The sequence below is a fragment of the Aquarana catesbeiana genome, linkage group LG02 (assembly GCF_042186555.1).
Source record: "Aquarana catesbeiana isolate 2022-GZ linkage group LG02, ASM4218655v1, whole genome shotgun sequence".
Taxonomy (NCBI): domain Eukaryota; kingdom Metazoa; phylum Chordata; class Amphibia; order Anura; family Ranidae; genus Aquarana; species Aquarana catesbeiana.
The window spans coordinates 321,877,521-321,891,675 of NC_133325.1; the positions used below are offsets into that span (position 1 = coordinate 321,877,521).

Consider the following 14,155-nt stretch of genomic DNA (forward strand, 5'->3'; position numbering starts at 1 on the left):
TATATAAACAAAAGACTTAAAGTAGTTGTAAAGGTAAAATATTTTTTTTACCTTAATGCATTCTCTGCATTAAGGTAAACAACCTTTAATGGCAGCACACCCCCCAGCCCACCCTAAATAGTCCCCTAAACCTGATCTGGATCCAGCGTGGTGCTTGTCTGCAGAAGCTCTTCTTCCCTCTCCCTGCTTGGCTTAGAGCAGTGGGAAGCATTGGTTCCTGCTGCTGTCATTCAAAACCTTTAAGCAGAGAGCGGGGGCAGGCCCAAGCCGGGCTGTGTGTCTGAATAGACACAAACAGCTCAGCTCGGGAGGGAGCATGTATGAGTGCGCCATAGCAAGCGGCTTCCAATGGGGGTACGCAGCGGGAGGGAGGAGCCATGAGTGCCAGCTAGGGACCCAAGAAGAGGACAGTGTTAATTTTGTCGACTAAAATGACTAAAACATTTTAGTCGACTAAATGAAAACTATTTTAGTTGACTAAAACAATTGAGATGACTAAAATACGACTAAAACTAAAATGGCATTTTAGTCAAAGAAATAAAATGGGACTAAAATTATAATGGCATTTTAGTCAAAAGGCTAAGACTAAAACTAAATTGAAATTTTACTTCAAAATCAACACTGACCTTTAGTGCATGTTCATACCTCAATACCTTAAATAATAACATATGAGATTTTTCACTCCACCAGTATATAATGAGTTTGGAAATTGTAGAGAAATGTTAACTAATGCATTACAATTTAATTACACCCATTCAATTTCAGACGACTAAAATTAGTTTTAGTCGACTAAAATGTACTGGAGATTTTGGTTGACTAAAATGTACTGGAGATTTAGTCGACTAAATACGACTAAAACTAAAACAATGGCAGAAGACTAAAATGGGACTAAAACTAAAATGCCATTTTAGTCCTAAGACTAAGACTAAAACTAAATTGAAATTTGCTGCCAAAATTAACACTGGAAGAGGAGGATCTGGGTTCCTCTGTGCAAAACCATTGCACAGAACAGGTAAGTATATCATGTTTATTATTTAGAAAAAACAAAGCTTTACAATCGCTTTAGGCTTCATCTTGTAGGGTAGAAGCACCTTTTCCCTAGTGGCTTCCTTGATGGATTTATGAGGGGATTCCCCAGAAAGGTTTTCACTGTCAAAATGCATGTGGAGGAGACATCTCTTACAAGTAGGTCTAGCAGGCCAAGCTTTTCACAAAAAAATCCTTGCTATATGTACATAAATAAAGGAGATTCTAGAGACTTGGTGAATTCAATTTTCTAGAGCATCCACACAAAACAATAATGCTGAGGGCATTAACCGCAATTACAGTATTCTAAGAGAGCAGGGTCAGGAATGACAGGTTCCTGGTCCATGTTCATTTGTCTTGTTCAGCAACAGTCTAGCAAATAGACATGGCAACAATTGCTGGTGGTTTCAGGCAAAGGAGGCCTTTAAAAGTGTTTCCAAACACCTATCAACAGGATGCTTAAAACTGAAGTGAAAAGATTCACTACTGGTATAGCCTGTTTCTCCTCAAAATCCTATTCTATAGGATAATTCTCCTGCGCTGTGCACTGATTGAGGGGAGCTCCCTGCACTGATCACAACGGCAATCTGTCTGCTGAGCCGTGACCACAGTCATAGGGAAGTGAGCTGGGGAAGGGGGGGTCGGGGGTCCGTCTGCCCTCCCCCCCCGACCAATGGAGCACCAGCCGCCACTACTCTGGAAATCAAAAATTCAAAAAGCGCTGAAAGTTTTCCAAAGTATTCATAGTGGAAGAGAAACCTACTACATAGTGTGTGCCTGAAAGGGATCTAAAGTTAGTGAAGGGGGGTAGTGTCATAATATGACATTGTCCTGTGAACAGCTATCACCCTGAGTGGTATTTTGAGTTTCCTGTAGGATGTATGCAGAATGCATGCTATTTTTGCCTTTTGCCTCAGTTCCCTTGCGCCACGATCCACCATTGTTAAGTAAGGGGATCTTCAGTGCGGTACTCACAGAATGGAGTCCAGACTGGATTGGGTTTTGCATGTATGGCTACTATATCCCGAGTGCTAACCGTGTTCCTGTGGCATTGTCTCTATAGAAGATAGTAGTAGGATTCCAACAAAAGTGCCTTTTAGCGGAAAAAGTGGGAAGGAATGTGTTAGCCATGAGGCATGATACAGCTACCTCGTCTCCTAAGACTAAAGGCCTGTACACACGATCGGACTTTCCGACGGGAAATGTTCGATGACAGGCTGTTGTCAGTAAATCCAATCATGTGTATGCTCCATTGGACAATTGTTGTCGAACTTTCCGCCAACAAATGTTGGCTAGCAGGTTTTCAAATTTTCCGCGGACAAATGTGTGTTGTCGGATTTTCCAAGCGTGTGTACACAAGTCCGTTGGACAAAAGTACAAACACGCATGCTCGGAAGCAAGGATAAGCGCGGCAAAATATGAAATGTCGAAATACAGCGCATATTCTCTTCTTCTTTAATGGGACAATAATGAAGCTGCTTTGCTGGTGATACTGAGGGAGTTCTGCCAAACCTATTTAAAAAGGCTTTTTTTTCTAGTGATATCAAGAATATTATTATGTTTTTTATTTTTTTGGTCAAGTTATTATCATTATTATAGTTTTTTATATCAAAGATACAACTATGTTGGTGTTCCTTGTTAACACATAGCCAAGTATTATTATACACAATTTTTTTATTGTGCATTAAAAAAAGAAAACAAATAAAATTAGACATGCCATCTGCCAACAGAACTTAACCAAAAAGTGCATTCTATGCATCCAAAAATATAGTCTGTCATCAAACTGTCATCGAACTGTATTAGATACTGCGTACACCTCCTGAAGTGTATTAGAAACTGTACATACTGTATTAGATACTGTGTACACCGCCTGCACTGTATTAGCAACTGTACAATGGCTGCATTGTATTGTATACTGTGTACACCACCAGAAGTGTAGTAGAAACTGTACATACTGTATTAGATACTGTGTACACCACCAGAAAAGTAATAGAAACTGTACTACGGCTGCACAGTACTGTGTACTGTGTACACCACCAGAAGTGTAGTAGAAACTGTACACACTGTATTAGATATTGTGTACAATGCCTGCACTGTATTAGCCACTGTACAATGGCTGCACTGTATTGTATACTGTGTACACCACCAGAAGGGTAGTAGAAACTGTACACACTATATTAGATACTGTGTACACCGCCTGCACTGTATTAGAAACTGTACTACAGCTGCACTGTATTGTGTACTGTGTACACCACCATAAGTGTAGTAGAAAACGTACACACTGTATTAGATACTGTGTACACCACCAGAAAAGTAGTATAAACTGTACTATGACTGCACTGTATTGTGTACTGTGTAAACCACCAGAAGTGTAGTAAAAACTGTACACACTGTATTAGATACTGTGTACACCACCTACACTGTATTAGCAACTGTACAATGGCTGCACTGTATTGTATACTGTGTACACCACCAGAAGTGTAGTAGAAACTGCACACACTGTATTAGATACTGTCTACAATGCCTGCACTGTATTAGCAACTGTACAACGGCTACACTGTATTGTATACTGTGTACACCACCAGAAGTGTAGTAGAAACTGTACACACTGTATTAGATACTGTGTACACCGTCTGCACTGTATTAGAAACTGTACTACAGCTGCACTGTATTGTGTACTGTGTACACCACCAGAAGTGTGGTAGAAACTGTACACTCTGTATTAGATACTGTGTACACCGCCTGCACTGTATTAGAAACTGTACTACAGCTGCACCGTATTGTGTACTGTGTACACCACCAGAAGTGTAGTAGAAACTGTACACACTGTATTAGATACTGTGTACACCACCAGCAAAGTAGTAGAAACTGTACACACTGTATTAGATACTGTGCACACCACCTGCACTGTATTAGAAACTGTACAATGGCTGCACTGTATTTTATACTGTGTACACCACCAGAAGTGTAGTAGAAACTGTACACACTGTATTAGATACTGTGTACACCGCCGGAAGTGTATTAGAAACAGTACGCCACCAAATGCACTGTAGATATAGGCTACACTGGATGCAGAGTATCTATCTATCTATCTATCTATCTATCTATCTATCTATCTATCTATCTATCTATCTATCTATCTATCTATCTATCTATCTATCTATCCAGAGTATATATATATACACACACACACAAGACTGTATATATATATTAATACACTGCCTGCACTGACTGAATATCGAGTAAACACTGAATATATAGTCTATGCTAAATGCAGAGTATATATATATGGAGCGCCAACCCCGAAGGAGCCGCTTGGTAAATTTGGGTTCTCTGCTCTCCACCTCAACCCTAAGAATGACCTCAGCCCCTCCGGCACAACTAGTTAAATTAAATTACTGCAAACACATTTAAAGACACATGTGGAAAATACTGTTATCCTGGCTGTGGATTATCACCAAAAACAGACACACACCTGGTAGTGATAAACAAACTGAATATATTATCACGGTTTAAAGCATATGGAAGCTTACAACATTGTTAAACCTTTCGGCAAAAAATTAATACATTAGAAAAGACAAAATTCAATACTTAGCAACTGTAAATTTAGAAAAGGGCAGTAATCTATATGCCCTTAACACAGGCGCTGAGAGGGAGGAGAGAAGACTTCTCAGCTCCTTCTGGGCCATAAACACCTTTGAGAGGCAAACACACAACGAAAAGAAAAGGGTTACACAAGTACAGTAGGCACAGTTCTGTAATTTTGCCGGTCCTGAGGTGAATACTAGTGTCTTCTGCTAGCAAACGGTGGGGTCTATTTTTTAAAAGAGTAGGTTTAAAAAAGCTTGCATGGAGCAGTAATCCTCTAGAATGTTCCATTAGAATGTTCCGGTAGAGATTTGAAAGGGCAAACTACTATGGCAACTCCAAACAGGCATCCCGTGACACTAAAAAGGGAAATTGGTGTCTGCGTGCAGTGTCAGTATGGTGTGAAGAATGATGTTGGGTTTGCACCCTCTCACCAATCCTCTGTGCGATGACACAACGATAATCCCAGGTGATGCTCCTAGCAATGTTGCAAGGCACTGGATCCCCTTCTGAGGGCCGATCGAGATGAATGGTAGCAAAACTCGCAAGGTGAAGAGGCAACGGCCAACCTGATACCTGGATGGATATCGCGTATGGGTCATCTCCGCTGAGCTGGGTGATGCGTGGGTCACCGATCAGGCTTCCTGAGCTTAACAGTGGCGGAACATGTGGGTGACACCAATCCTGGCTCCCCTCTACCTTCTTGCAGTGCTCTCCTGGTCGTCTCAGGAAAAACGTGTCTCTCTCTCTCTCTCTATGGTGGAGTTCCACCACACAGTCTGGTCACCTCACCACACTCTTTCTCCCGGCAGTCTCTGGAAAGGCTTGGCTTCCTCTCTCTATAATAGGTCACACACTCTCTGGTGTCAATGTGTGTCTCTCTCTCCTTTAGTCTGATGCTGGTACCTCAGCCTGCTGTCTTCAGACAGCTCTCCCTCCTTTATAATAGATCACACACTCTCTGGTGTCAGTGTGTGTCTCTCTCTCCCCTCAGCTCCAAAAATCCCTCCCACAGCGTTTTTGTCTCACTCTCCTCCCATCTCTCCTTTTGCGGGCGTTTCTCTCCTCCTCCTGTCATTGGTTCTGCCCTTCACCCAATCAGGAACAGGCAGGGAGCCTCATCAGCGCAGCTCGGTCTCTGTCTCTCACACAGCTGACAGGAGAAAGGTGGGGGTCGAGCGGGGGAAGGAGGCACAGACAGATCCTCTGTTACTGTGACACAGCCGCTCCTCAGTTCTTCTGTCAGCACTCTCTCTGTAGTGCTGTGTGGAAAAACCTGTCTCTCTCTCTTTTTTCTAATATAAATCAAGCTATCTCTCTGTCCACGCCAACTACACTCCACGTGGCCGCCGTGTAAGCAGCCTTATATAGTGTGGGGCGTGGACTTAGTCCCCCTGAGCCATGATTGGCCAAAGGCACCCTGCTTTTGGCCAATTATGGCTCTCTTAGCAGAGCACGCTGTGATTGGCCAAAGCATGCAGGTCAGGTGCATGCTTTGGCCAATCATCATACAGCAATGCACTGCGATCTCGCAGTGCATTATGGGGCGTTCCGCAGCACTCTAATTCTCCCCAAACACCCCATAATGTTCGCTGTTCGGTGAACGGGCGAACACCCGATGTTCGAGTCAAACTTATGTTCAACCCGAGCATCTAGTTCATCCCTAATAGCCATATATGTTTCAAATGTCATCCAATTCCTGCTAAATCAGATAAAATTTGAGTCATGAGTGGCTCTGTGGGCAACATCTGGCTTGGCATTCCATTAAAATATCAACTGAGCTGGGTGGAAACAATGTCGGCTGCACAGTGACTACATCCTATCAGATGCAATTACTGTTTGGGCATTCAGACAACCATGGGTGCTATGTCTGAATACTGTAGATAGTATTGCAGATTCCTCCATAGTGTGGATGGAGAAATCTAATAATTTCTCTTGTTTAGCCTGTGGGGCTGAATGAGAGAAACATACACGAGTATGGTTAGCCTTACTGTCACTATGTCCTCTAGATGCAGATTAAGATGCGAGAAGGTTTTCTAACGTGTGTTTAAAGTGCAGAGTTATCAAAGGGCACTAATCTTGCTGTAAATGTCAGGACTGTGAACAATCACCTAAGATCTAATGGGTGCATTTATACATCATAGAATCATGTCTCTAAACATAAAGACAAGTATAGTTTACATTCTGCACTCACCTTAGGTTACTTTTCTTATTCCCTCGGTAATCAAAACTTCACCCCAAAGGGGAAGTACAGCTTTATGCCACCCCCCCCCCCTCTATTTGTGGCACTATTCTGGAAGGGGGGGTGCGGGTACCTGGTTCTGACAGGTACCCAATCCCACTTCCGGTCTGATCGCTGTGGCTCATTCACAAAGCGTAGCACGGCTCGCACTTGTGCAGTGGGCAGCCGACTGTAACTTTTTCAATCAGGGCAGAGAACCGCTTTAATACTTTAGAGTTGACAATTGTTTTGTGCAACATTATAGCTGATGTTGTTAACTTCCAATGTGATAACATTTCAAAACTAAAACACTTTAGCTGGATAGCTGGCTTCTAGCTCCTTCTTATCTTTGGGGAAAAGAATAGCAATTGGACAAGATATTCATACCAATCCACTTGATTTTCCCTCTCAAAAAGTCTGAATCAGGCAAATGGCATCTCCTGTCTATCCAGGATCTAGTGGCACCAATACTTTCAGAGTCACTGACCTGGAACAAGTATGAAGATCAGATGCTCTGACTTCACTCTAAATTTCAAATCTGTATGCTGATTCCAGGTTACTCAAATAACTGAAACAGAGATAGCCAGGCAAATAGTATTCTTGAAAGGTAGTCAGCAATGGTAGCCCCCAGAATTTGGCAACACAGGTTTCAATTAGGAAACACAGTGGGATTGTCCATTAATAACTAGAAGCACACCCTACAAGAAAAACATGAGATGGCTGGTAAATTCCTTAAAAGTTGCATTTCTTCATACTGTTAAAAAAAAAGTTGTACTTCCTAAAAATGAATTACCTGTGTACTTTAAATGTAGAAATATCAATGTTTATAAATGATATTAACGAAATCTAGCAAAGAAGAAAATACATTAATATGAGCTTAGAGCCGTTCTGTTCATTAGGCAGCCCTTTGTACAACCGGTGAAATTATAATGAAAATATAACTCACAATTCAAATAATTTAGAGATGCAGAATCTGTCACAAGCATATGTGAAGACAGGATTTTATAGATGTCTGAATGTTCTTGTTCTGGTAGAAAATTCAACAAGTTTTGATCCATGATGTCAGACTGTTCAGAGGAAAGAACATAAGAAACAAATGTGTCACTGATAATCATTTGCCATAAGGAAAAGCTCAGCTCAAAAAAGTGTACTGTTCAGTCTGAGCAACTGTCATAGTCAAAGCAATTTTGAGGGATGAAGGAGAATATCTGCTACAGATCCTCCAAGCAGTCACGTGCCCTTAGTTACAGAACAGTTTATCCTTTGTTATGAAACGCTAAGATTTATTTGTCTTTAAACGGACAGTATATCCTTCTGCTTATCAAATCAACTTCAGACGAAAGAATGATACTTCAATCTCTTTATGCCATAGAAATTATATAATTTAAGCATATCCTAAGCTTGCCATACACCATAAAATATGATTAGAGACTTTAGTGATCCCTTCTTCAGCAGAAACTCACCTCCAACAATTAGCAATGCTATATGAGCACCTTTAATACCGTCTATAGTATCAGCTGTATCTGAAAATATCATAACGAATCAGACAAAAAGTGTCAACCTAATAAAGCCAATGAAAATTGCACAACAGAAATGTGCCTGTAATCAAGTACTTTCTTTAAAGAGGAACTGCGGTCTGCTCACATAATTTGTAATAAAAACATCTTTGCCATTCTGAAGCTTCCCTCCAACCACTTTGCATATTATTTTATATATACTGCGATTCTGTACTTGCCAAATATGCTGCAAAAATCTCCCTCCACTAAGTCCTGCTGCATCAATTTTAACTGTGGGCAGCTGAAGCTGCTGCCTGTTCACTTCCTGGATTTACACAGACACACAGAGGCACACCTCCAGCTCTGCAGCCCTGGAGCTCTTCATTGGCCCTCTTATGACTCATCCCCCTCTCTTCCTGGCAAACTCTCACGAGAGTTAGAGAGAGAGCTGTGCATGATGTCAGTAGCCTAGGCTTTTTACCAGACAAGAAACAGGAAGTGGACTGTATAAGGTATTTAAAAAAATATTTTACTATCCAAAGTTAAAACGACAAGGGCAGAAGATGTAATAGATGGCGAGCTGAAAAAATTACTGAAGGTCTGCTTTAAGATTGTGACTGGCTACAATAACCCAAAAGTGCAACACCGACCATTTTAGAATAAAGATCTCCTAGCAATTACTGGAACAGTAACAGCGCACAGTGGAGGTTATTTACGAAAGGCAAATCCACTTTGCACTACAAGTGCAAACTACAAGTGCGAAGTGCACTTGAAATTGCACTGAAAGTGCACTTGGAAGTTCAGTCGCTGTAAATCTGAGGGGTAGATCTGAAATAAGGGGAAGCTCTGCTGATTTTATTATCCAATCATGTGCAAGCTAAAATGCTGTTTTTTGTTTTCCTTGCATGTCCCCCTCAGATCTACAGCGACTGCACTTCCAAGTGCACTTTCAGTGTAATTTCAAGTGCACTTTGCACTTGTAGTTTGCACTTGTAGTGCAAAGTGGATTTGCCTTCAGTAAATAACCCCCAATGTGTGCACTTTTTTCTGGTGATTATTTATTTTTTTAAATTCTTTTTTATGAAGTTTTGCACACAATACAAGACATAAAACAAACAGTAACCCAGCAGGCAACGTGCCACCTGGGTTGGCCACGCAGGGCCAACAACAAAAACTAACATAGTTCAATCTATTCCCTTCCCATTCCCCCCACCCCCCCTCCCAACCAACCAGTGACCAGGGTTACTATCCATATATATGCGCACCTTAACACTATTACAAAGATGTATCATGCCTTTTTTTCTTTTCTTATTAAATAGATAGTTACTTATTCAGGAACGTGGATACTTTTCTTGTGTCTCATGAGGGGAGTACCAACAATAGCATTTACCTATGTTATCCATAGATCATAAGTTTCCAGCGTAAACAAAGTTTCTCAGTAATATTGATTTAGCCCACTGTATCTGAAGAATCCAGCCAAGCCTGCCACACCTTTTTGAATTTCTTTTCACAACCTCTGGATTTGTACGTTGCTTTGTATAGAGGTATTACAGAGTTAATCAGACCCTTCCAGTACAGTACTGAAGGCGCAATTGTTTTTTTCCATTTTAATAGAATGGCCTTTCTACCATAAAACAACGTAATATTTAACAGGGTGCGGTGAGCTCTGGATGGAACTACCTCTTTTACCAACCCAATTAGACAGACTCTTGGAGTCAAAGGGACTGGGATACTAAGTAGCTCCGAGAGACATTCAGTAATCCCTAACCAGAAAGTTTGAATATGAGTGCAACTCCAAAAAATATGCTCTGTGTCAGCCGGAGAACGAGAGCATCTCCAGCATTGGCTATTAGCGGATGAATATATGCGGGATAACCTGGCAGGGGTAAAATAAATACGATGAAGGAGCTTGAATTTCTAGCGATTATTCATGCCGATCTGCAATCAGTCATTGATGGCACAACTGTTCATTTCTCTGCAATCACCTTTGCAGTTTGGGTCTAGGTAAGCAATTTACTAAGAGGGTTTCATGACAAAATAGGATCACCTAAAGGCAGATTTATATTTATTAAAATGACATTTATTGTGTGGCGGCAACATTACTCTGTTAACAAATCTAAAAGATTGATAATAAGAGAGAAGTATAATGTAATGCTTACTTACTGGCAAATGCCCAAGCAGTGGTGTGATACTATCAGAAACATAGATGATGCTTCCATCTGTGGTAAGTGCAATAATGAAGCCATCGAGAGCCTACAACATAAAAAAAGGATTGCATCTATTTGTCATTTGAAAACCACTTTCTACTTTTTTTTGTCACCAGAAGCCTACTATCTTGTGCTACATCCTGAAACAGTCATCATTGACTTTCATCCCATGTACATCAGTTTTTATCTTTGAGTGGGACTATTTCTAATGCTTGCCATAAACATAGCAAGAGATGAACAAAGATTTGATCATTTTAATCAACCTTGAAACAAAACACAACAAAGAAAAAAGATTGATGAAGTCTAATTGCTCTTCAATAAAAAATATGTTTTACTGGGAAAACTTGCTATGTAGTATGAAAAGTAAATACCGTAATACAATTCTACAGCCTTGCTCCACTGCTTGCCACAATCCAGGAGATCTTGCTTGCCAGCAATTGAGCAGCAGCAGAATTTAATCTTGCTAGTTCAGCCTGTGAAAAGCAACGTCACCAAAGCAGGTGAGTGTTTTGCTGCTTTCTTGGTGATTTTCCCAAAGTAAGAGGGTTGCGACTTTGACAGTGGGGATAAGGATAAGGGTCACCATTTTTTTCTGACCTACAGTTATATAGAGAGTAACCTGAGAGATTGACTAAGGTATATTAATATTGTAAATTCTGTTTTATTTAAAAAAATAAAACATCCTTTGTAGTAAGAGTAAACCGTGGTATATATAGCTCCTGAAATGATTGTAAGTCTCTACAGAGATAATGAAGCCAACTTTGGCTCCTCATAGCTTACTATGCAAATTATGTTCCTCTATTATATGAATGTGGAGAAAGACCAATGCACACCAACAATACAATTAGCGTATGCAGGAATTTGGGGAGGGAGGGAGACTTCTTACCTCCAACATCAGCTGAGTGAACTCTTCATTACTGAGAAATGATGGCTTCCAGTCTAGATGAATATCACCAATCTCTGTCTGTGCTGCAGCTTCTATCCACACAGAGAAAAAAATATATTTAAAATAACGTTTATGTTGTATAATACTGTATAACAGAATATGAAAAAATTCAAGCAAGGTGTATACTCATCAAACATTGATTTTGAGTCTCAACTACAATCATCCCATAATACTGAGATACTTATTGTATGAGCTGAATGATAAATATATTCCATCGCACACCATATCAGAATGGACCAAACAATTTAATGGTGATATTGCTGGTAATAGAGTGAAGCAGGGATAAAATAAGTCACTGGCACACCTAGGTTTCCAAGTAACATATTTTATGCTTGTTGTATACAGTACAATTTAAGGTATTTAATGTACAATGTGACATCACCCATAGCAACACATTATGTTTGCTGATCTTCTTTTAGCAAAGGGAAATCTTTGTTGAGGCTTACTGCTCATAAGCTTTGCACTTGTAAAAGTATCCCGAGAGTAATAAATATAGAGAGCATATAAGAAAAAGCCTATAAAAGGTACAAAAATGCTATAGAAAAAAAAACTAAAGAAAGCAAAAGCCCATAGCACACCTAAATAGTGTATGTGTTTTAAAACAAATGATTCATTACAAGTGACTATGACATCAGTTTATATGTAATTCATAGTAAGAAATCATTTCATTTCTCCTTATGTCATCTTTACTTGTAAGCCATGCCACCATTTTTTGAACAGTTGCATAAACTATTCACTGCATGCTGGGCTTTAATCCACGATTGAATACTGGGCTGAGCCACAGAGCATACCTTTCATCTCTGCTGTATCAACTACTGAAAACTAAAAACCCTTTTTATTCAAAGAAATACTACATTTTTGTTTCCAGGGTAAACTAAAACTGGAACAATTCTTGAATTGTTGCTGTGTAGGAACCAATCTGACTATTGAGGTAGCTTGGCAACAAGTGGAGCCAAAATCTAGCCTTACTGATTAACCACTTCAATACAGGGCACTTATACACTCTTCCTGCCCAGAGCAATTTTCAACATTCAGTGCTCTCACACTTTGAATGCCAATTACTCAATCATGCAACACTGTACCCAAAAAAATATATATATTTTAATTATATTTTTTTTAACACAAATAGAGCTTTCTTTTGGTGAAAAAGTGAAAGAAGAGCAAAAATTGTGAAAAAAAACCCACTTTTTTTAGTTTCTATGATAAAATTTTGCAAATAAGTAATTTTTTCTTTCACAAATTTGGGCAAAAATTTATACTGCTACATATCTTTGGTAAAAATAACCCAAATAAGTGTGTATTATTTGGTCTGTGTGAAAGTTATAGGCTCCATGCACACTGGACGTTAAAATAAGGTTATAAAAACACCAGTAGCTTTGCAGTGAGTCTTTCAACGTTTTTGCAATAGCATTTATTAGCGTTTAGCATTTTTCCGCATTAGCAGTTTTTAGCGTTTTATTTTTCAATTGATGAAAAAGGTTAAAAAATGCTGGTGAGCCACGTTTTTGAGCGTTTATCGACGTTTATGAGCATTTGGCGTTTTTTTGTGGTCAGAAAAACAACTCCTGAACGTGATTTTATGGCGTTCAGAAAACAGCCCATAAACTCCGCTGCTGATAATCATCCAACGTCCATGTGTGCATGGACACATAGGATAACATAAAGGGGAGTTTACAGGCTGTTAAAAAAAACGCCCAAACTCCCAAAAACGGACGTTTATGAGCTTCAGTGTGCATGGAGCCATAGAGTATACAAGCTATGGTGCAAATCACTGAAAATTGATCACACCTGATGCACTGACGGCCTATCTCATTTCTTGAGGCCCTGAAATGTCAGGAAAGTATAAATACCCCCCAAATGACCCCTTTTTCAAAAGTAGACAGTCCAAGGTATTTATTAAGAGACATGGAGAGTTTTTTGAAGTTGTAATTTTTTCCCACAATTCTTAGGAAAATAAAGAAAAGTTTTTTTTTTTTACACAAAATTGTCATAATAACAAGTTATTTCTCACACACAGCATATGCATACTTCCAATTACACCACAAAATACATTCTGCTACTCCTCCCAAGTATGGAGATACCACATGTGTGAGACTTTTTCACAACCTGGCCACATACAGAGGTTAAACATGCAGGGAGCACCAACAGGCATTCTAGGAGCATAAATTTCTAATTTCCTAACAACCTATCACACTTTTGAAGGCCCTGGAGCACCAGGACAATTAAATTATCCACAAAATGACCCCATTTTGGAAAGCAAACACCCCAACGTATAATCCATGAGGCATAATGATTCTTTTGAACAGTTCATTTTTTTCCAAAAGTCTTCGAAAAACGTGGAAAGAAAATTAAAATGTATTTTTTTTTTACACAAAGTTGTCTATTAATAAGATATTTCTAACACATAGCATGTACATAGCAAAAATTACACCCCAAAATACATTCTGCTACTCCTCCTGAGTATGGCGATATCACATGTGTGAGACTTTTCCTAATTTCCTAACGACCTATTAGGCTCGATTCACACCTATGCATGTTGCTTTTGAGCGTTTTTGGAGGTTTTTTTTTCATGCTTGGCACGTTTTTGTAGCGTTTTTGCCGCGTTTTTGCCGCGATTTGCGTTTTGCGTTTTTTTTTTTTTTTTTTCATGTTTTTTTACAGTCTTAAAAAA

General features: G+C 39.7%; 1 protein-coding gene across 5 annotated transcripts in view; it reads right to left on the minus strand.

Moving 5' to 3' along the window:
- NPAS2 (neuronal PAS domain protein 2) overlaps positions 1 to 14,155 on the minus strand; it is a 241,842-nt gene that overhangs the window by 67,386 nt on the left and 160,301 nt on the right. For all 5 annotated transcript variants that reach the window (XM_073614781.1, XM_073614783.1, XM_073614785.1 and 2 more), the window contains 3 exons: positions 11,425 to 11,516; positions 10,495 to 10,584; positions 7,782 to 7,902 (listed from right to left, as the gene is read on the minus strand). In XM_073614781.1, coding sequence (XP_073470882.1) covers positions 7,782 to 7,902; positions 10,495 to 10,584; positions 11,425 to 11,516 — 303 coding nt within the window. The remainder of the gene's footprint in view (positions 1 to 7,781; positions 7,903 to 10,494; positions 10,585 to 11,424; positions 11,517 to 14,155) is intronic.